This window comes from Microcaecilia unicolor, chromosome 1, assembly GCF_901765095.1.
Source record: "Microcaecilia unicolor chromosome 1, aMicUni1.1, whole genome shotgun sequence".
NCBI classification, from domain to species: domain Eukaryota; kingdom Metazoa; phylum Chordata; class Amphibia; order Gymnophiona; family Siphonopidae; genus Microcaecilia; species Microcaecilia unicolor.
In genome coordinates, this window is record NC_044031.1 from 18,217,346 (window position 1) to 18,240,422 (window position 23,077).

The 23,077-nt window shown below is 44.1% G+C and overlaps 2 protein-coding genes across 2 annotated transcripts in view; both read right to left on the reverse strand.

The window, feature by feature from the left end:
• LOC115481199 overlaps positions 1–21,128 on the reverse strand; it is a 202,175-nt gene extending 181,047 nt beyond the window's left edge. The window contains 3 exon segments of the mRNA XM_030220625.1: positions 3,849–4,124; positions 4,503–6,225; positions 19,731–21,128. Of these exon segments, the coding sequence (XP_030076485.1) occupies positions 3,849–4,124; positions 4,503–6,225; positions 19,731–21,109 (3,378 nt within the window). The 5' untranslated portion in view covers positions 21,110–21,128.
• A 580-nt stretch (positions 21,129–21,708) lies between these two features.
• The window catches only part of LOC115481959 (gastrula zinc finger protein xLCGF3.1-like), a 29,862-nt gene continuing 28,493 nt past the window's right edge, over positions 21,709–23,077 (reverse strand). Inside the window, exons 3-4 of the mRNA XM_030221845.1 lie at positions 21,826–22,683; positions 21,709–21,722 (exon numbers count right to left, since the gene is read on the reverse strand). Coding sequence (XP_030077705.1) covers positions 21,709–21,722; positions 21,826–22,683 — 872 coding nt within the window. The remainder of the gene's footprint in view (positions 21,723–21,825; positions 22,684–23,077) is intronic.

A 23,077-nucleotide genomic window follows, 5' to 3' on the forward strand; every position in this document is an offset into this window, starting at 1 on the left:
TGCGAGGACTAGCAAAGGACTTTGCTAGTGTTCCAATTGGAGGGGCTGCCGTGGACGTCACCCATCAGTGAGAACAAGCAACCTGCTTGTCCTCGGAGAATAGCATTTACACACTACCCAAATCTGAACACAATTATAATGTAAATTATACAACCGTGGCTGGCTCTGATAGTTGTCTGGCTAAACCATTCATATAATAATATCAGTTGGTAATTGTCACATATTCTTTGCTTAGATTTCCATTTCCATCAAATCCCGTTCATCAACAGTGTTGGATTACTGCAGTTTAATGTAAAAATTTTGTTCCCTCAAAATTTGCAGTTTTGTGCTCAAAGCACTTCAGAAAGAGGACACTGACAGAACCAGCTTGTATTGTGTTCGTTTGCAAGAAGGTGCTGTGTCGAGCATATCTGAGGCTTTTCCATCCCATCTTCAAACAGTCAAAAAGATCTGAAAATAGCAGTCATCTAATAGCACCACCCATACCAAATCCTGATGAAATATACTTTGCACTTCCTCAACTGGGCACTACAGAGACAGGTCTGTTAAATAATCCAGATACCACAATGAAAGCAAGCTCGAAAATGAGAACTTGAACATGCAGAAACTAAACTTAAATCACGGAAGACATCTATTATATTCCTAAGGGTGTCTCAGCGTTTACCACCAGCTGATTTTTTACCACGAGCTAAAAACACTAGTGCGGCATTGCAAAAGGCCCCTCTTAATGATTTATTTATTTGTTACATTTGTATCCTACATTTTCCCACCTATTTGCAGGCTTAATGTGGCTTACATTGAGTACCGTACAGGCGTTCGCCAGTCGGTTGATAACAAATACAGGTTATATTGTGGTTGAAGTGAGGTAGGTGTGTATCAGGCACCATGAGGATGGAAAGGATGAAAATTGTATATTGTCCAGTATAATCATTGTTGTGTTGTGTTGCTGGGTGTGGGGATTTACTGATACTGTAATATAGCAGCTGCTGGTGTGCTAATGCTGGCACAGCCCATTCAAAGTCTGCATTGCCACACGGCAGTCACTACTGCAGCTTTGTAAACAGGGGCCTTAGTCTGTGAGCAAATATAACAATGTTGGGTTATGTTTTTTCAGCTGTATAATGGCGTTCTTTTCCTTTTCTATTGTACGTATCTTGAACTGGTAAAGCTTTGTGCTATATAAAGTTTTTAATAAAACATTACTGTAACATCATCTATTTGGGCTGTTCAAAGCAGCTTTAAAAAAAAAAACCTTAAATCTAACCAGAATACAGCGTTACACCCAATTTATTCTCTGAAGAAAACTGATACAATATGAAAAGTTCATAGGCTTCCAGTATATGAAAGAGTGATATTCAATTTTTTTTTGTTTACTATGGAAAACTTATGTCTTACCTGATAATTTTCTTTCCTTTAGCTGCAACAGATGAATCCATGAACTGGTGGGTTGTATCCATCTACCAGCAAGTGGAGATAATCAACAACATAGGTGACCTTTCAGTTATCTAAATTTTTTATATATGCATTATATTGTATAATGCATATATAAAAAATTTAGATAACTGAAAGGTCACATATTACTACTAGTACTACTATTTAACATTTCTAGAGCGCTACTAGGGTTATGCAGCGCTGTACAGTTTAACAAAGAAGGATAGTCCCTGCTCAAAGGAGCTTACAATCTAAAGGACGAAATGTCAAGTTGGGGCATGTCAAGTTGGGGCAGTCTAGATTTCCTGAATAGAGGTATATGTTGTTGATTGTTATACTAAGTGACTAATTGAAAAGATCTTTAACCCTTATATTGGTAGCAAGTGGAGATAGTAATAACTAACTAACTTAAGTGAGTGACACTGGACTAGTGGACTAGCCTAGTGGTTAGTGCAGTGGACTCTGATCCTGGGGAACTGAGTTTGATTCCCACTGCAGCTCCTTGTGACTCTGGGCAAGTCACTTAACCCTCCATTGCCGCTGGTACAAAATAAGTACCTGAATATATGTAAACCTCTTTGAATGTAGTTGCAAAAACCTCAGAAAGGCGGTATATCAAGTCCCCATTTCCCTTCATAGTTTAGTAAATATCTCATCACAAAGCAAAAACCCGGAACTAAACCGTAAGGAACTTTCCTCACTAACGAAAAAGAAGAACCCAACAGCTTGAACAGAACAAAGAATTAGCAGAAACTGGAACATATGGTTAGATTCTGAGTTAATGTTTATCTTGCAGATGTCTAGAAGAATTCTTTTTTTTTTTAATTTAAAGAAGTCTTTATTAAGCATTGATGAACATTAAAATACATGCGTGCCACCTTACAAAACCATATATTCTGGAACACTCAATATACATAACTCTAGCACCCGAAGGGTACCAACATAATATCAATGCTGTAACTAGAATCATATTTTACTTCAATTTTTATCCAATTTTGGTATTTTAAACCTCCCTATCCACCCACACTCCCTCTCCCTTCCCCCCCATCTATTCCCTACTACTCCCCAATTATCTCCCATCACATATTTCAACCAGAGCACCTTTGTAAGAAGGGTTCCCAGATTCTTTCCCACTTATGCACAGTTCTCCGTTTCACGGCAGTCAGTCTTTCCATCTCACACATGTATCTTATTTTAGTGATCCATCTTCGTATTGGGGGTACTACGAGGGATTTCCAACTTTGCGCTAAGTTTATTCGAGCAGCATGCAAAGCATACCTTGTCAAGATCCACTGATCAGACGTTAGCCCCGCCGGCCTAGACCCAAGCAGGAAAACTGAAGGATGCCACTGCACTGACCGGTCCAGCCACCTCTGTAATCGAGATCGCACACCCTTCCAGTAGGCCTGCGCCTTTGGGCATAGCCACCATATATGACCTGCAGTCCCCAGCCCCCCGCAGTTCCTCCAACAAAGTTTTGATACCTGGGGGAACATATGATTTAGTCGAACCGGTGTCAGATACCACCGGTAGAATACCTTTATGGCGCTCTCCTGTGTAGCTACTGACACGGATGACTTCAAAATCTGCTTTTCCAGAGCCTCCCACTCGGGCTCCGGTAATGTAAAATGCAGCTCCTGTTCCCATCTCTGCCTGTGTAGAAGGGACGGTTTAGCTCTGGTCTCTTGGTAAGCATACAGTTTAGTTATCATACCCCGGGTATCTTTGTCCTCTACACACATTTCCTCCAGCTGATGAACCTCTCGCCTCAAACATTCTACATATGCAGAACTCTTCAAAAAGTGCATCAGCTGTAGGTGGGCATATCGGTCCCCCTGTCTAAGCCCAAAATCGTCCCTCAATGTTTCAAAGGACACCATAGTCTCTCCCTTGTGCAGCTGCCCCAATGAATCTAATCCAGACTCCGCCCATCTACGAAAAGTGACACTCCCCATCCCTGGTTCGAACAAAGGGTTATCCAGTATCGGGGCCAAACCTGATATCAATGGCTGCTTATCTGAAAACATATGATCCCAATAATGAAAAGTAGCCTGCACTGTGTGCGGAAATCTATCTACTTTCCCCCTATATTTACCCGCCACCCACATCAACTGTCCCAGTCTCCGGGACCCCACCAACGCTTGCTCAATGTCAACCCATACATGATGATCCTCCCTTTTAAACCAGGCTATTGCAGCCCTTGCCTGAGCCGCACCATAATACCAGATCAAGTTGGGTACCCCCAACCCTCCCAACCGCTTACACTTATATAGCAGGGCCCTGGGCAATCGGGGTCTCTTCTGATTCCAGATGAAGCGGTTAATCGCCTCCTGTAGACCTGATAAAAACGTTCTGGTCATTTTCATGGGAATGACCTGGAACAGATAAAGAAGTCGGGGCAAAATGTTCATCTTTACTGCAGCAATCCGCCCAAACCAGGACAGTCCCATAGACATCCATCTGTCCAGGTCCCTCTGCACAGCTCGCTTAAGTGACGGGTAATTACTGGTGAACAGCTCAGACAAGTTACAAGGCAACTGCACTCCCAAATATCTCAACGCTTTAGCCTCCCATTTAAAGACAAAGGACGCCTTCAAGGTGTCCATCACTCTAGGAGGGACTCCCACCGCCAGTCCAGTGGACTTGTTAGCGTTTAGCTTGTACCCAGATATTGTCGCGTATTCCTCTATCACCTGCATTAAATTAGGAAAAGAGATTAATGGCTTGGTTAAAGTCAAAAGAACATCGTCTGCAAATAGGGCAATCTTATACTCCCTCCCACCCACCTGCACTCCAGCAATGTTCTTGCTAGCTTGGACGGCATCCGCCAATGGTTCCATTGCCAGAGCAAACAGGAGGGGGGATAGAGGGCAACCCTGCCTGGTTCCTCGCCCCAGCCGAAATAATCCGGAGTTCCCTCCATTGACGCGCACACAGGCTTGTGGTTCTGAGTACAGAGCCCTAATCCACATTCTGTAAAATTGACCTATCCCTACCCGGTGTAAAACCTTATCTAAATACCCCCAGTGGACCCTATCAAATGCCTTTTCAGCATCTAATCCAAGCAGTACTGTTGGTCTATCCTTCCTCTGGGCTGCATAGACAAGGTCCACCATTCTCCTTATGTTATCCGCTGCCTGTCTTTTGGCTACAAACCCAACCTGATCCGGATGGATCATGCTAGGAAGCACGGTCCCCAACCTATTTGCCAGAACCTTAGCTAAGATTTTTACATCAGCATTTAATATGGAGATGGGCCTATATGAAGCACATAACGTGACATCTTTACCTGGTTTAGGAATTACAGCCACCCACGCCTCCATCATAGTCTTAGGAAGTGACACACCCTCCCTCACTGAGTTAACAATCAGTGTCAGGTAGGGGGCCAGCTCCACAGCGTATACCTTAAAAAATTCGTTGGTGAATCCGTCCATCCCAGGTACCTTCCCTGTGGGCAAAGTTTTTATAGCCCTAATGACCTCATCTACCCGAACCGGACACTCTAACTCTTCCCTCTGTGATTCGGTCAGCACCGCCAGCCCCCTAGCTCCCAAGTAATCGTCAATTTTCTCGGTCTGCACAGTGGCGTCCTCCCTATATAGGTTCTCATAGTATTGAGCAAAGCACTGTCTGATCTGTGCTGATCTATGCACCACCTGCCCTTTACCATCTCTGACTTTCATGATGTGACGAGAGGATCTCAACTGTCTTAATTTGATTGCTAGTAACCTACCGGGTTTGTTAGTGTGTTCATAATAGACCTGCTTCATCCTTGCGTATGCAAATTGCAAGCTGTCTTCATGGAGCGAACCGAGCTCCAATCTAACCGCCTGCAATCTGTGCATGTCCTTCAGGGACCCCGTGGCCCTATATTTCGCCTCTAGTCTCCCAAGTTCATCCATACATTGGGCTAATTTGACTTTATGTGCCCTCGCCTTCCGACCTGCTCCCTGTATAAAATAGCCTCTGGAGACTGCCTTAAAGGCGTCCCACACCGTTCCCAGAGAGGGTCCCGATTCTAAATTCATATCAAAGTATTCTTTCAACACTGGACGAAACCCCGCTACTAATTCCTGGTCCTGTAGCAAACCATTGTTGAGCGTCCATCTTTTTTCTCTCGGTTCCTCTCTTAGGGACGGAAGAATAGACCAGGTCGGGGCATGGTCCGATATGCTAATGTGGCCTATAGAAGACTCCCCCTCTCCCCCAGACAGTTCCTTGTCTAAAAAGATGTAGTCAAGCCTGGAATAAGACAGATGAACCTGGGAGTAAAATGTGTAGTCTCTCACCCTGGGGTGTGCCAGTCTCCAGGCGTCATATAAGCCCAGCTCATCCACACAATCTCTTAAAGCCTGTGAAATTTTACAATCCAGCGGGGCAGGAGGAGTAGAACGATCTAATCCAGGCTGCATAGTGGCATTAAAGTCTCCCGCCATTATTACTTTCCCCTTGGCAAAGCTCTGCATCTCTTTTCGGAGACGAAGGAAAAACTCCCCCTGTCTCTCATTTGGCGCATATACACTTGCCAAGGTATACTCCTCCTGCTCCAGCACCACTTGCAGTAGAAGAAATCTTCCCTCCCTGTCCTTTCTAGAACGTACAATCTGCACCTGGACCTCTCTGTGAAATAGTATTGCCACGCCTCGTTTTTTAGCCCCCTTTACATCTGAGGCACACACCACCAGTGGATACTGTTTAGAGGACAGCAGGCTCTCATACTTTTGCGTTAAATGTGTTTCTTGCAAAAAGACCACTTGAGGTTTCAACAGCTGCAGTTCTCGAAACAGCGCGTGCCTCTTATAAGGGGAATTCAACCCCTTCATATTATAAGTTACCAATTTAAATCCCACCATTGATTATTCTATAGTTGCTCCCCACTTCAGTTGGAGGATGGCTATCCTTTCTTTCACCCCCCTTCTTCCAACTCACTTGCTTCCTGGTTGTTTTGATGTTTCTCAATCCCTTATCCCTCCCTCCCCAATTCCCCCCCCCCCCCCCTCCCGTATCTTCCCTGACCCAAAATCCAATATCCACCATCTGGTCCCATATGGCACCAGGTGGGTGTTACAAGGAAGCGACCCCACCAGCCGAATAGACTCACTTTTAAACAGGAGCCTAACACCACACAACTAAACACTCCCTACAGCCCCCCCTCCCGCCCCCTCCCTTTCCCTCATGCATTCTCAACTTTATCAATATTTAACTTATACCGTCTTTTATTTTTCATTAGTCCCCCAAATGTCTCTCTTCACATCACCTCCTCTCAGGGTGTCTCAGGTTCTGGTTCCTCGCACCGGTTCCCTGATTTCACCTCTGTTGCTCAGGTCTTGGGCTTCTTGGGTGCTTTCTCTACTCTCCTCCATCTCTGGAGTCTTGCTTTTGTGGAGGATGCCACTTCCATTGGTAGGGTAGCTGTAGAGGCCAATCCAGCCTCGTGTAGAAGTTTCCAGGCTTCTCCCACTCCTCGACATCTATGCTGCACACCCTTAATCTCAAAACAAAGTGCAAACGGGAATGTCCACCTGTAAAGAATCTTCTCTCTCTTCAAAATCTCTATTACCGGTCTCATGGCTCTGCGCGAGTTCAAAGTAAATAAGGAGAGATCCTGGTATATTGCAATTCTCGCCCCATTGAATTCCACATCGGGGTTCTTTCTAGCTTTCTGCCATATCTGGTCCTTGCAATTATATGAAGAGAAGCGTACCACTATGTCCCGGGGTTTGTTATCTCGCATTTTCCCAAGCGCTCTATGTGCCCTGTCAATGCCCATTGCAGCTGTATCCAAATCTTCTCCCATCAACTGGGCACATATATTTCGCACCACCTCCGGGATTACCTCTCGGTCTCCATTTTCTGGAACTCCTCTGAATCTTAAATTATGTCTGCGCCCTCGGTTTTCCAGGTCGTCTAATTTATATTGGAATTCCTCCGACTGTTCCTTTAGCTTAGCAAGTTGTTTATCGACCTCCTCGTTTTTTTCCCCCTGCTCTTCTGCCTTCTCCTCCAAGGATTCCACTCGGCCTCCCAGCTCTCTCAAATCTACGCTCAGAGCGTCCACGTGCTCTAAGATCTCTTCTTTAGAGATTCTAATTTCTGCTCGAATGGTCTCCAGGCAGCGCGTCAAATCCGCTGGGAGGGCTTGCATATGGGCCGATTCAATACCTCCGGTACCATCCTCCCTCGAGGAAGCTGAACCTGACTCCGACGGGCAGCGTGCTTTGGGAGATGGAGGGCGCGCAAGGCCCCGCTCCGCTTGCCTCGTGGCCGGTCGATCATGTTCGCGCTGCTGCGCTCTGCTTTTTTTTACTCATGGCGATTTGCCTGGGACGTTCTACGATCACTTATAGTCCCGTCCGCGATTTTAGAGAGGTTTTTAATTCGGGAGGCACCTTTGAGAGGGTGAGGAGACACGGAGCTCAGGAGTTAAGCGGCCATTCAGCCGCGTGACGTCACTTCCTCTACTAGAAGAATTCTAAACAGAATGAAACAACAAACACACAGCAAAAAAGATGTTGTGATGATAAGCCAGGTAGGGGTCCTGGATTAATCTGGTACAGCTAAAGGAAAGAATATTATGAGGTAAGACAATGTTTCTTTAACCTTAGTGCAGGTAGCAGATAAATCCATGAACCTGCCCCCCCCCCCCCCCGAGCCAGAACTGCCGCTCCAAAGGAAGCATCAGATCTGTCCACCACATCCACCCTATAATGCCTCGAAAAAGTGTGTAACGAGGCCCAAGTACCCACCTGGCAGATCTCCTCCAGGGACAGAATGAAGTTTCTGTCCCATAAGTCGATGGGCTCGCAAAGGTTCCGGTGCCACCTGACTAAACAACATGTTAGCAGAGAAAATCACTTCCCTAAATCATCGAGCGATAGTCAGCTTAGAAGCCGCATGTCAAGGGCCAGAAAGCAGCACAAACAGATGGTCAGTCCAGCGAAAGTCGCTGAACATCTGAAAATAGCGGAGAAGGATCCAACGCACATGCAAAGAACGAAGCACATGGAAGTCCGAAAGATAATCCTCCTCCCAAAGGGCTGGAAGAAACAGAAGTTGATTAAGATAAAAAGCCGAGATGACCTTTGGCAAAAAGGAAGGCACAGGCCGCAAGGTCACTCCCACCTCCAAAAACTGCAAGAAAGGATCACGACATGATAGAGACTGAATCTCAGAGACCCTCCGAGCTGATGCCATCGATACCAGAAATACCGCTGTCAGGATTGCGGGAGGTCAAAATTATTGCTGGACATACTTATATTAATATGAAATCAGTTTGACAATATTAAACCAGCTTCTGACCTCTGATAAACTCTCCCCCCTCCCCTTCAGGAACCACTGAGGATGGCACCAAATGGTGGTCTGAGGCCTGATAGCCCTTTGGTTTCTCAATTACTCTTGATTAACATACCTTTTGTTCCATCTGGGAACAGGGCTTCTGAGCAACCAAGGCCAGACATAGAGGCTCCATCACTAGGGATTTCAAAGAGGTAAATTTGTCTTCCTGACTTCAGATAAGCTTTCCTGACTTCAGAAAGTAATCTGGAGTTCTGTAAAGGAAATAACTGGAAGAAAGATAAGTTTTGATCTTTTTCTGTTCTTATTAGATATAAAGCAGAGCTCAGGGCACTATTTGGGGGGCTGTCTTTCTCTGTGCAGCAGAGCACAGAGCTCTGCGTGGGGTCTACTGTCGCTCTCTCTGTCCCGGGGCACTTCTCTGTGTCCAGGGCACTACATCTCCCTCTTTCTTTCTCTGTGCAGCAGAGCACATAGCTCTGCTTGGGGTCTACTGTCTCCCTCTTTCTTTCTCCCTGCAGCAGAGGGTACGGGACTCTGCTGGGCTGTCTTTGTTTCTTCTTCTTCTTTCTCTGCACACCTCCATCTTTAGCCACCACAGCACCAGCTGGGCTGTCTTTGTTTCTTCTTCTTCTTTCTCTGCACACCTCCATCTTTAGCCACCACAGCACCTGGCTCTGCTCCCCCCATTCTCAGACAGCCCTATTCCAAGGTTTATTTCTTCCTCTGAACAAACACCCAGAGACAGCTTGTACCCTTTTTCCTGTACTAAGTGCTGTGAGCCAATACATGTATGCAAATATAATATACTTTATATATCCAAATCCGTGTGGATTGCTTATTCTGTGGGAACCCACTGCCTCTGTGAAGTGGACCCCGGAACCAACCCTAGACAACGATAGCTGACAACCGTTTTTTTAAATTTATTTATAAGAAGTCTTTATTGAAAATGCACTCTTTACAACATGCAAGATTTAACAAACTGTAAATACATTATCACATCTAAATCCAGACAGCATTAATACCATGTAGTACAGCTCTTCAATATAGCGTAGCATCTTTTTGCATCTGTTAATAACTTCAATATTTATAAGAGTTTTCAAAGATAACGACCCTCCTTTTTCCTGAACCCTCCCTATCCCAACCTCCCCTCTCCCTCTCTACCCACCCAACTGATGAACCATGTCAGAGTTCCAGAAACTCATAAACAGCACTCACGATCTAAACATTCTTTGCATCATCAATAAAAAGCTTCCATACCAAATGCCATTTATGTGTCTGATGCTTTCGAACTGCTATCAGCCTTTCCATCTCACACACATATTTCAATTTGTTATGCCATTTCATAACTGATGGTATCCCCGGTTGTTTCCAGTGTTGAGCAATTACCATACGGGCTACACTTGTCACCTGCTTCAACAGCTGATGTTGACAGGGCTTTAACCTAGCCACTTTTGTGGGGAAAAGGAACACCTCTGGGGCCCATGGGATAGAAGACCCCAACCAATTCTGCATCCTATTATGAACCACCCTCCAAAATGCTTTAACTTTACGGCAGGTCCACCAGATGTGCCCCATGGTGCCACGCATACCACACCCCCTCCAGCACAAGCCCGACAGAGTCGGGTATATGCGCCCGAGGCGATCCGGCGTTAGGTACCATCTGAATAGTACTTTTACTGCATTCTCTTTAAGTGGTACATACGTGGAGACACCCATCACCTCTCTCTCAATTCTCTCCCATCTTTGTTCACCCAATGTCACTCCCAATTCCTTTTCCCATCCCCTCCTATGAGTACTGTAGATCGGGACCTGTGCACTGACACACCCGTATAGGCTACCAATCAAACCACGAGAAGTGGTGGATCTTTCACAAATCACCTCTAGGGGAGGGTTTTCCTTCTGGATCACCAGGCGCACTGCCGCAGTGCGGAGGAAGTGTGACAATTGGCAGTATGCAAACTCATATCCTTTCACCCCAGGGAACTCTGCTGTAAGGACTGCTTGTCTAAGCAGAGTAGTGCTGTCAAACATTTGGCCCCATGTACGCAACCCTTCTCCGTACCATCTGGTAAAGACCCCTTTTATGGTCCCAGGCAAGAACAAGGGATTGTATGCGATTGGGGCCAAATGAGAGAGTTCACAGCGGCCCCCTTGAAACAATTTATCCCAATAATGTAGAGTAACCTCCACTGAAGAGCACACCCCCTCCTTCATACGACGAAAGGGCTTCGGCAGCCACATAAGCGCCCCCAACGGCGTAGGCCCTAAAGATTGTTGTTCAATGTGTACCCACTGCCGGTCTGGGTAGTCTTGGTACCATTCTATAGCTGCCTTCCCCTGAGCCGCCCGATAGTACCAATGGAGGTTCGGAACCCCCAGCCCTCCCCTTTTCCGATCTTGGTACAACAGGGCACGTGATAACCTTGGGTATTTTCCTGTCCAGATGAAGCGCACAATACGATCCTGTATAGAAGCAAGAAATCGCCTGGGCATCATCACAGGCAGCACTTGGAATAAATATAGGAGACGAGGCAGCACGTTCATCTTAATAATAGCTATCCAGCCAAACCAGGAGGTCTCCAGCTCGCCCCATCTCTCCATATCTGCAGCAATGACTTTAACCAACTTTTTATAGTTAGCCGAAAAGAGTTCCGATAGAGTCGAGGTCAAGTTTACCCCCAGATATCTAACCTGCCGACGAGCCGATCGAAATGGGAAAGACGCCTTTAACTCAGCCACTGTTTCAGTGGGCATTGTAACATTGAGAGCCTCAGACTTTGCCATGTTAACTTTAAACCCAGACACCGCAGCGTATTCCTCAATAAGCTGAAGAAGTCTAGGGAATGTTGACAAAGGTCTAGTCACGTAGAGCAGGACATCGTCTGCAAACAATGCAATTTTATGTGTTCTTCCACCCACTAGGATCCCCGATATCTCTGGGTCATGGTGTATCATATAAGCAAAAGGCTCCATAACCAACTGACAACCGCTTTTAAGGTACTACTACTAATCATTTGTATAGAGCCACTAGATGTACGCAGCGCTGTACACATTAGATAAAGGTAATTTCTCTGTCCCTAGGAGGCCCATAATCTAAGTTTTTTTGTACCTGGGGCAATGGAGGGTTAAGTGACTTGCCCAAGGTCACAAGGAGCCTAATCAAAGCCCGCTGCACTAACTATTAGGCTACTCCTCTGCATCCAAGGTGAGATCCTTCTCTGAAGCCTTACGCAAAGACTCAAAGGCGGACTCTGCAATGCCCTGAGACCTAAGTTAAGGTAGCAGGACAGACAGGGAAAACACAGTGGAGGGTGCAGATGAAGAACCTTGCATAAGAATCATACTACATTAGGATGAGCAGCCAGAGAGGAACCCAAAATGTCACCTCGAAAACTAGTTAGAGCCGCCACCTTGACTCGAAGCAAATTGCAAGCTAGAGGCAGTGTGCATGCAAATTTCACTCATGAATATTCATTGTGGATATTCCAAAAACCTGACTGGCTGGGGTGCCTCCAGGATCAGGTTTGGGAACCTCTGGGCTAGCCCCTTATGCAAACCAGCCTGCAAAAAGGCCAAAAGCTGTCCCATAGAAGCCTGAAAGGGAGACCAAGTGCGAGCCTCACATCACACCACAAAGGAGTGCCAAACACAAGCATATGCTGTCGGGGTAGACCACTTGCGAGCCTACAACAAGGTAGTTATCACCACCTCAGAATAGCACCTTCTTCCTCTAACGTGCCCTCTCAAGAGCCAGGCTGTAAGACCAAAGTGGTAGGGACCCTCTATCTGAACCGGGCCCTGAAGGAGACCGGGAAGATCCGGTAGTTGAAAGGGCGGTTACACAAGAAGCCACACCAAGTCCGCATACCAAGGGCGCCGAGGCCAATCCACACCCACTAGAATGACCCGGTCCGGGTGTTGCCTGATGCGATGCAGCACCCGCCCAATCAAGGGCCACAGGGGGAACACATAAAGATGAGGATCCTCCGGCCAAGGTTGAAGAAGTGTCTAGCCTTGCAGACCCAAGCTCCTTCTGTCTGCTGAAGAAGACAGGCACCTTGGCATTTGCCTGAGTAGCTATAAGATCCATTGACAGTGTGCCCCATTTCCGACAAATCAGACGAAACGCCTCTGCCGACAGTTCCCACTCCGCTTGCTCCAGGGAGTGATGGCTGAGAAAATCCACCTGCAGATTGCTGTGACCCGCAATGTGTGCTGCCGACATGCATTGCAGGTGCACCTCCGCTCGAGTAGGCGATCTGCATCGGTCACCAGAGCTGGACTGTGTGTGACGCCCTGGCAATTGATGCAAGCTGCCGCCATTGTGCTGTTCGAAAACACACACATCTCTTTGCCGAACAACAGAGTCTGAAATGCGATTGATCAGCCGAGTTGCTTCCATCGCCGACCAAGTTCCCTGGGCATAACGGCAAAGACAATGGGCTCCCCATCCGAAGAGACTGACATCTGTGACTATAACTGTGCACTGCGGAGTTGCCAGAGATATGCCCTTCGTACTGGCTGCATGTGTTTGGTTATGTTATTCTCAGATAACGGAAGAAGTTAGACAGAAATTAGAAAGAAAAAATATCTTTTTATTATTCACCAATACAGGATCAGGTATCAGTAGCAAATAGTTGTAAGCTTACAAAATCTAAGATCAGTTGCTTTTGGTAATTATAAAAGAGTCAGGCTTATTTCACAAAAATGTAGCAGAAAGGAGAACTCAGAACCGGTGATATTTCCTGTCATTGGTAAAAAGATAAAAAGCCTCTCTCTTTCTTCCTCTTTTTATCTTTTTACCAGTGACAGGAAATATCACCGGGTCTGAGTTGGTACAAAAGTCAAGGAAAAAGAGAATATAAATAAAGCAGTAAATAGTTGTCTGCTGTAAGAAAATAGTTCTCACCCACAATAAGGGGCGGGGGGGGGGGGGGAGTATATTTCCTAGAGACTACACCCCTGGGAAAGGATATAAATCTTCTCTTGCCAAGGGAATATTCCAGGACTCTTTAGATGAGCAGTCACTTATATACAATTCCCATCACATAGGACCATCTCACATATCACCCAATCAGCAATCCTGCACATACACAGGGCTCCGCCTGGTCATTACCGTGTTTTACCTACAGTTATTCTTATATGTCCAGCTAAAACTGGTTTGTACTAGTTTACAGATATGACTGTTATCAGGCCTCTAACTGCAGAGAACAGGATGTGCTGCTGAAGTCTGTTACAACAAACTCACAGAGCACACAGGAGTATGGTTGTATGACAAATTCCATAACATCTTCCACAGGTGAGGACTGTGAAGCCACCAGGTCAAAGTGCGGCATGCCTGGGGAAGCCACGGGAGTCTTAATTGGTAACCCTGAGAGACCAGAGACTATCTGTGGATAAGAGAGGATTGAAGAGGCCGCATATGTGCCCTGGCCCACTGAACTATGTCCAGTGTCGCCAGCCATGGATCCCCAAAACCTGAACAAAGTCCCACACCCTGGGGAGCCGGCAACTGCAGTAGACTGGAAATCTGGGAGCGGAGCTTGAGTATGTGCTCCTCCGGAAGGGAAACACGGCCCAGCTTCATATCAAATTAAGCCCCTAGATAATCCAACTGTTGAGCCCCTAGATAATCCAACTGTGATGGAATGGCATCACTCTTGGTGAGGTTGAGAACCCAACTCAGAGACTGCAGTAGTACAATGACCCAATCAGTTGCCCTGCGGCTCTCCAGCGCCGAGTCTGCTCGAATCAACCAGTCGTCCATATAGGGATGAACTCAGATGCCCTCCTTCCGTAGGAACACTGCTACCTCCACCATGACCTTGGAGAACGTTCATGGAGCAGTAGAGAGGCCAAAGGGCATTGCTCAAAACTGAAAATGATGGCCTAATGGCAAAGCGCAGAAAACGCTGATGTGGAGTCGAAATAGGGATGTGAAGATACGTCTCCTTGAGATCCAAAGCCATTAGAAATTCTCCCAGCTGAACTGCTGCCACAACCGACCGCAACATTTCCATGCAGAAATGCCGCACTCTCAAAAACTGATTTACATGGTGGCGATCAAGAATGGGCCAAAAGAATCTTCCTTTGTGAGGAGCCACAAAATAAATGGAATACTGACCTGTCCACACCTCGAGAGGCGGAACCAGAACCATCGCCCCAAGGTCAAACAGGGCGAGGAGTGTAGATTTGACAGCTGCCTGTTTGGAGGCGGAAGCACAGCAGGACGCCAAAAACAAATCACCTATGGGGAAGGCGAACTCTAGCTTGTAACCATCTCTGATAATGTCCAAGACCCATTGGTCTGATGTAATTTTGGTACACTTCTCATAAAAGAGGGTCACCTGAGCCCCAATCTTGAGGAGTGAGGAGTCGACTGGCGTCCCATCATTGAGAGGTGCAACCAGAAGGCCCCAGGTATGAGGCATGAGCCACAAGCCTCTTATCTCCTCTAAAGAAAGAACGTTACTGAAAATGGCCCCACAAAAAGGAAGTTGCAGAGCGACCCGGACAATAATGGACATCTCTCAGACGAGGATGTGTAGGCCCAGGCCACTGAACTGATCTAGATCGGTCTTCAGGAAGGCGTTGACCCTGGAGTCACCCAAATCCTTGACAATCTTTTCCAAATCCTCCCGAAAAGCTTACCCCAAAAGGGCAAACGAGTGAGATGCTGCTTAGAAGCCAGATCCGCCACCCAATGGCACAACCACAATAACCGACGGGAATAAACACCAGTGCCATCTGTTTGGCTGACGTTCGGATCAGATCGTAGAGAGAATCAGCTAAATAAGCTACGCCTGATTCCATGTGGGAGGCAACGAACTCCAAATACGAACCTTCGTCTGGGTCCTACCCCTGAGCCTGTTGCAGCCTACTAAGGCATGCTCTGGCCGCATAAGAACTACAAATGGAAGCCAGAAAGGCCAACGCGGACACCTCAAAAATACATTTGAGTGAGGCTTCCAGATGACGGTCTTGCATGTCCTTCTACTGGGAGGGTAGTGTTCTTGGTGACCACTGACACCAAGGAATCCACAGTAGGAAGAACAAACTTCTCCGCTTGATGAGGGGTTACCGGATAAAGAGGCATATTTTCAAAGCACTTTGGGAGGCTAAGTTCCATATGTTTCTATGGAACTTTGGGAGGCTAAGTGCTTTGAAAATAAACCTCAAAGGCTCCCAAGCAGTCCCCCTGAGAAAATATTATCAGAGAAGAAGAAGAGGGTGCCGCGAGGTTATCCACAACCTCTGCAGATGCCTGCTCTACGGCCGGTAACAGCTGAATGGCTGTTATGCAGCTTATGAGAGAACAAAATGAAGGGAAAAATGAAATGGCAAAGCAGACAGTGAATACTAGATAAAAGAGAGATTAATCAGATTTAGAAAGAGGAAGCAAAAGTTTATTGTGACAGCAAGAAGCAGGGTTCTTTAAGCCAGGGAAAGTCAGATTAGGGAGTAGGCCACGAGGTGGATGAGGAATGGGGAGAATATACTAAATTGTTTTGATCATGGAGGCAGGCCTGTTCTTCCACTTCCCATAGGCCCTCGTGACATATATGCCTTATTAGATACCAGTGCTTTTTTATTTACTTATTTGTTGCATTTGTATCCCACATTTTCCCACTTCTTTTGCAAGCTCAATGTGGTTTACATATTACCGTTTATGGCTTTAGCCAATTTCAGTCTGAACAAATACATGGTTTGGATTAATTCAAAGCAATATTGTGGTAGAATGAGGTACATATATGGTAGGTACAGTTGGGGGGGAATTAGATAGGGAAAGGGGAGGAAGAGTCAGGTAATGTTCATTACGGTGTTTGGTTACATTGTGTCACAGGTGTCCAGGTATTTTATCTTGGGTTGGTGGGGTATGCTCTTTTAACAGTTCTGTCTTTAGTGCTTTCCGGAAATTTAGGTGGTCAGTTGTGCGCTTAAGTATGAAAAACTGGATGCATAGGTGGATTTGTATTTGAGTCTTTTGTTGCTTGGGTAGTGGAGATTTAGGTATGATCGTGCAGAGTTTGTGGTATTTCTGGTTGGCAAGTCTATGATGTCTGTCATGTATCCCAGTGCCTCGCTGTAAATAATTTTGTGAACGGTCGTGCAGATTTTGAAAGTGATACGTTGATTGGTAGCCAATGGAGTTTTTCTCGGAGTGGTTTGGTGCTGTCAAAACGCATTTTTCCAAATATAAGCCTGGCACTGTGTTTTGGCCTTTTGTAAGTGTAATTTCATTTGTACTTCATGGAGCTATTGTAGGAAAAGAAATAAGTCTACAGGGATTTGAAGGATCTGAGAAGGGGACTGCAATTGAACATGGTGAGTACAACTTTACAGACACAAGCTGCAGTAAGAATTATTCCAGTATATGTGCCCAATTGTATTCCCACATTAATTCTAGGGATGAACTCTCTGAGAAAACAATGTTGGCTAGGGAACGAATGGTTGTCTCATAATCTTCCAGCACATGCTGTAGCAGAGATTCAGACAGAGATGCATGTGCCAAAATTAACAAAAGCTGATGTGGAGGTGGAGTCTGAACCCTGGAAGCATTTGCCTGGTGAAACACAGCAGACATCAGAAAAAACGATAATGTGGGCAAATTCACCTTATGATGCTGGGGAAGTAAAATGTCAGGTACCTATTGATTTTCCATTAAAGCCCGGAATAAAACCTATATATACAGCAGTGTATAAATATCCTCAAGTAGCAGAAAGGGTGTAGCTCCTTTAATACAAGGATTACTGGAAGCAGGAGTTATTAAGAAAAGCATATCTCCTTTTAATTCACTTATTTTTCCCATAATCAAGGCTGATGGTATAAATTTAAGGCTCACACTCCCTGTGTATTAATGCCGCGGATCTACCACCCAGAAAGCAGTTAATCAAATATTTCAAATGTGGAGAAAAAAGCCTCAGAGTCGCCGCCCCGCCAGTCCACCTCAGCGAACTGTAAGGCAAGAGCTCAGCGTGCCATCATATGGCTTAAAAAAAAACTCCACGTGTAAATACTCTTTATACTCTGCTGGAGTATACACGTGGAGTTTTTTTGAAGCCATATGATGGCACGCTGAGCTCTTGCCTTACAGTTCGCTGAGGTGGACTGGCGGGGCGGTGACTGAGGCTTTTTTCTCCACATTTGAAATATTTGATTAACTGCTTTCAGGGTGGTAGATCCACGGCATTAATACACAGGGAGTGTGAGCCTGTGTGAGGAATTTCGTTAACATTTGAGCTAGAGTGCATTATTATTCATTATAAATTTAAGGCTACCTGTAGATGTCAGAAAGATAAATAGGGTGAACCAATTGTACTGATAATGCAGGATATACTGTCACAATTGAGACCAGAACGTTCTGCGTTTGCTGTCATAGATACTTCACATTGTTTCTTTGCAATTAAAATTTCTGAGCAAACCAAAGAGACTACAACACAATCTCATAAATCTAGACAGTCTGTTTTTACACACCTTCCTTAAGCTCTGAAATATAGTCCAACACATATCATCAGGTAGTGGGGAGCAACCCTAGAGGATGACATTATGATTTATTTATTGCATTTGTATCCCACATTTTCCCACCTTTTTGCGGGTTCAGTGTGGCTTACAATACGTTATGAAAGATGGAAATACAGTTTGTTACAACTCAGTTATGGATTACATTGTGAGGAGTTATGCGAGACAAAGTCAAGTATCATTAATGAATATAACAATGGAAAAAGATCATTGAAACACTGGAAAGGAAACAACGGGAAACTAAAAGGGGCAATATATAGTGACAGGAAAGCATTTGGTATACATTTTCTGTGAGTAAAGGTATGAGTGTGGTGAGATTACGGGGGATGAGAATTCAGAGTGGCTGTAATGATGCATTATTGAACAGTGAGTGTGGGCTTTATGTGTTTTGGTTCTTTCCGTAAATTTTCTCAAAAAGATGGGTCTTCAGTAGTTTGCGGAAGGTGGTTTGCTCGTAGATCGTTTTCAGGTTGCGCGGCAGTGAATTCCAGAACTGCGTGCTCATGTAGGAAAAGGTTGACGCGTGCAGCGCCTTGTATTTCAAGCCCTTGCAATTAGGGAAGTGGAGGTTGAGGAAAGTTCGGGATGATCTTTTAGGGTTTCTGGGTGGTAAGTCTATTAAATCAGACATGTAGGCTGGGGCTTCACCGTGAATGATTTTGTGGACTAATGTGCATACTTTAAAAGTAATGCGTTCCTTGAGTGGGAGCCAGTGTAGCTTCTCTCGTAAGGGTTTTGCACTTTCATATCTTGGTTTTCCGAAGATGAGTCTGGCTGCTGTATTCTGGGCTGTTTGGAGTTTTCTCAGTATTTGCTCTTTGCAACCTGCGTATAAGTGAGTTGCAGTAATCCAGATGGCTGAGAACGAGGGATTGCACTAGGCTGCGAAAGACGGATCTTGGGAAGAATTGTCTTATTCTTTTCAGTTTCCACATGCAGAGAAGGAGGTGATTGACAAGTCACTGGAGACTTTAATGATGCATTATTGAACAGTGAGTGTGGGCTTTATGTGTTTTGGTTCTTTCCGTAAATTTTCTCAAAAAGATGGGTCTTCAGTAGTTTGCGGAAGGTGGTTTGCTCGTAGATCGTTTTCAGGTTGCGCGGCAGTGAATTCCAGAACTGCGTGCTCATGTAGGAAAAGGTTGACGCGTGCAGCGCCTTGTATTTCAAGAATTGTCTTATTCTTTTCAGTTTCCACATGCAGAGAAGGAGGTGATTGACAAGTCACTGGAGACTTTACAGTGTTTGCAGGAATCATATTTAAGGTAATCCCTGAACAATCTGCATTATTTGGTGCATTTTCAGCTATGATGTAAAAGGTGTCTTGCTGCTGTGGTTTATTTGGTGGATTTTCAGATATGTTGAGCAACTGAAACATTTAATACACTCAGTGCATGTAAAAGAGAGAAACTTTGCTGCCTCTTCAGCTGTGATGGCTCACTGAAACATTTAACACACTCTATACATGGAAAAGGTTTCATGACATTGTGGAGTGTTCGGTGGATTTTCCACTGTGCAAGTTTTGGTGCATTTTAAGACTTGATAACAAAGTGAAACTTTTATTACACTCAGAACATGTAAAAGATTTCTTATCACTATGGATCAGCTGATGTTTTTTTAGATGTCCCAGCTGAATGAAACTTTTAGGGCATTGAACACATGGAAAAGGTTTATTTCCACTGTGGATCATTTGATGAGTTTTTAGGTATGATAAGTGAGTAAAACTTTTATTACACTCAGTGCATGGAAAAGGTTTCTTTCCACTGTGGATCTGCTGATGTTTTTTTAGATTTCCAAGCTGAATGAAACTTTTACCGCATTGAACACATGTAAAAGGTTTTTTTCCACTGTGAATGTTGTTGTGTATTTTCAGACATGATGACCTGGTGAAACTTTTATTACACACAGAGCATGTAAAAGGTTTCTTTTCACTGTGGATCAGCTGATGACTTTTCAAGTGTGATGAACGAGTGAAACTTTTATTACACTCAGTACATTTAAAAGGTTTTTCACTGTGGATCATTTGATGACTTTTAAAGTGTGATGAACAAGTGAAACTTTTATTACACTCAGTGCATGTAAAAGGTTTCTTTTCACTGTGGCTCATTTGATGAATTTTCAGATATGATGAAGAAGCAAAATTTTTATTACACTCAGTGCATGTAAAAGGTTTCTTTCCACTGTGGACCATTTGATGGATTTTCAAGCGTGATGAATGAGTGAAACTTTTATTACACTCAGTGCATGTAAAAGGTTTCTTTCCACTGTGTATCATTTGATGAATTTTAAAGTGTGATGAAAGAATGAAACTTTTATTACACTCAGTGCATGTAAAAGGTTTCTTTCCACTGTGAATGTTTTGGTGTATTTTCAGAGCTGAAGCCCAGATAAAACTTTTATTACAATCAGTGCATGTAAAAGGTTTCTTTCCACTGTGAATGTTTTGGTGTATTTTCAGGTGTGATGACCTGGTGAAACCTTTATTACAGTCAGTGCATGTAAAAGGTTTCTTTCCACTGTGGATAATTTGATGAGTTTTCAAGTATGATGAACGAGTGAAACTTTTATTGCACTCACTGCATGTAAAGGGTTTCTTTCCACTGTGGATCATTTGATGAGTTTTCAGGCATGATGACCAACTGAAACATTTATTACATTCAGTGCATGTAAAAGGTTTCTTTCCACTGTGGATAATTTGATGAGTTTTCAAGTTTGATGAACGAGTAAAACTTTTATTACACTCAGTGCATGTAAAAGGTTTGTTTCCACTGTGGATCAATTGATGAGCTTTCAAGAATGATGAAGAAGAGAAACTTTTATTACACTCAGTACATATAAAGAGTTTCTTTTCACTGTGGATCATTTGATGATTTTTCAAGTGTGATGAATTACTGAAACTTTTATTACACTCAGTGCATATAAAAGGTTTCTTTCCACTATGGATCATTTGATGAATTTTCAAACATGATGAACGAGTGAAACTTTTATTACACTCAGTACATGTAAAAGGTTTCTTTCCACTATGGATCATTTGATGAGTTTTCAAGTTTGATGAATGAGTGAAACTTTTATTACACTCAGTGCATGTAAAAGGTTTCTTTCCACTGTGAATCATTTCATGAATTTTCAAACATGATGAACGAGTGAAACTTTTATTACACTCAGTACATGTAAAAGGTTTCTTTCCACTGTGACTGTATTGGTGTATTTTCAGAGCTGACCACCAGGTAAAACTTTTATTACAATCAGTGCATGTAAAAGGCTTCTTTCCACTGTGAATGTTTTGGTGTATTTTCAGAGTTGATGACCTGGTGAAACTTTTATTACAGTCAGTGCATGTAAAAGGTTTTTTTCCACTGTGGATCATTTGATGAGTTTTCAGGCATGATGACCATCTGAAACTTTTATTACATTTAGTGCATGTAAAAGGTTTCTTTCCACTGTGAATGTTTTGGTGTATTTTCAGAGTTGATGACCTGGTAAAACTTTTATTACACTCAGAGCATGTAAAAGGTTTTTTTCCACAGTGGATCATTTGATGAGCTTTCAGGAATGATGAAGAGGAGAAACTTTTTTTACACCCAGTGCATGTAAAAGGTTTCTTTTCACTGTGGATCATTTGATGCCTCTTCAGCTGTGAAGACTGACTGAAACTTTTGCCACACTCATTACATGGAAAAGGTTTCTGTCCACTGTGGATTTCTTGGTGCCTTTTCAGAATTAAGGATGAACTAATATTTTTGCCACACTTGGCATATGTAACGGGTGTCCTTCCGCTGTGGATGATTTGGTGCAATTTTAGATACGATGAAGTACACGTAAAATGTTTCTTTCTGATGTGCTTCATGTTTCCAGTATGCATCCTTTGGTGTGTAATTAATGATTCCTGATGATAAAAACTTTTGCTACTTTCATTACATGAAGATGGTCTAAACTCAGCATGAATTCTCTGGCTTAATTTCAAATTTATCTTCTGTTGTAAACTCTTTTCACAGTGAGAGCATGAAAAGGATTTCTCCCTACTGTCTGTTCTCTTATCCAATAAGAAATGATCACTCATATTGAAGATTATTCCACAGCTGTCACACTGAATGGATTTGTTCTCTGTCCTCTCTTCTTGGGGGTATTTAGATGGTTCTGGATCACTGTTGTTATTTTGGAAGGGACTCTCTGCTCTCAAGTGTCTCTGGTGCTCAGGGATGTTTGTGAGCTCCCTGTCACTTCTCTCACACTCAGTAATTCCACAAGATGTTTCTCCGGCAGGGTCTCTCTGCTCCTTCTCCAACTCCTGCTGATGATTCCTTGCGTGTCTCCTCTTCATCCCTTGGGAAATATTCTCACAGACATTTTTTGACTGTCCTGGTATTTGTTCCATTTCGACAGGAGTTTCTTCGTGATTTTGCTCTTGCTTGAGCTTCTGTATAGCCTCATTAACTGCTGGATATGAAAAAAAGACATTAGTCATGTATTACTTATATGGAAAACTATTATTGATCAAGACCCAGAATTTTCTGGGTTCACAGGCAGAGCAATTCTATAACATGGTGGCAAGAGCATCAGAGGATCCACAATTGGCAAGAATGTGCAAATGTTCACCAGGCACCATTCTGCCTGAACTTCGAGACATTTCAGAGTACTTTATTTTTCAACAGGATGGTGCTCTGGCGCATCAAGAATGCAAAACAGTCGAGCTTTTATGTTTCAATAATTTTTATTGATTATCAACAAGCTAAACAAACCGCTGCATGTCTCCCCTAACAATTTAAAGAACTAACCATGGTTATACATCGGGATATAAATCATACACCTAGATCATCATCAAGATTTCACA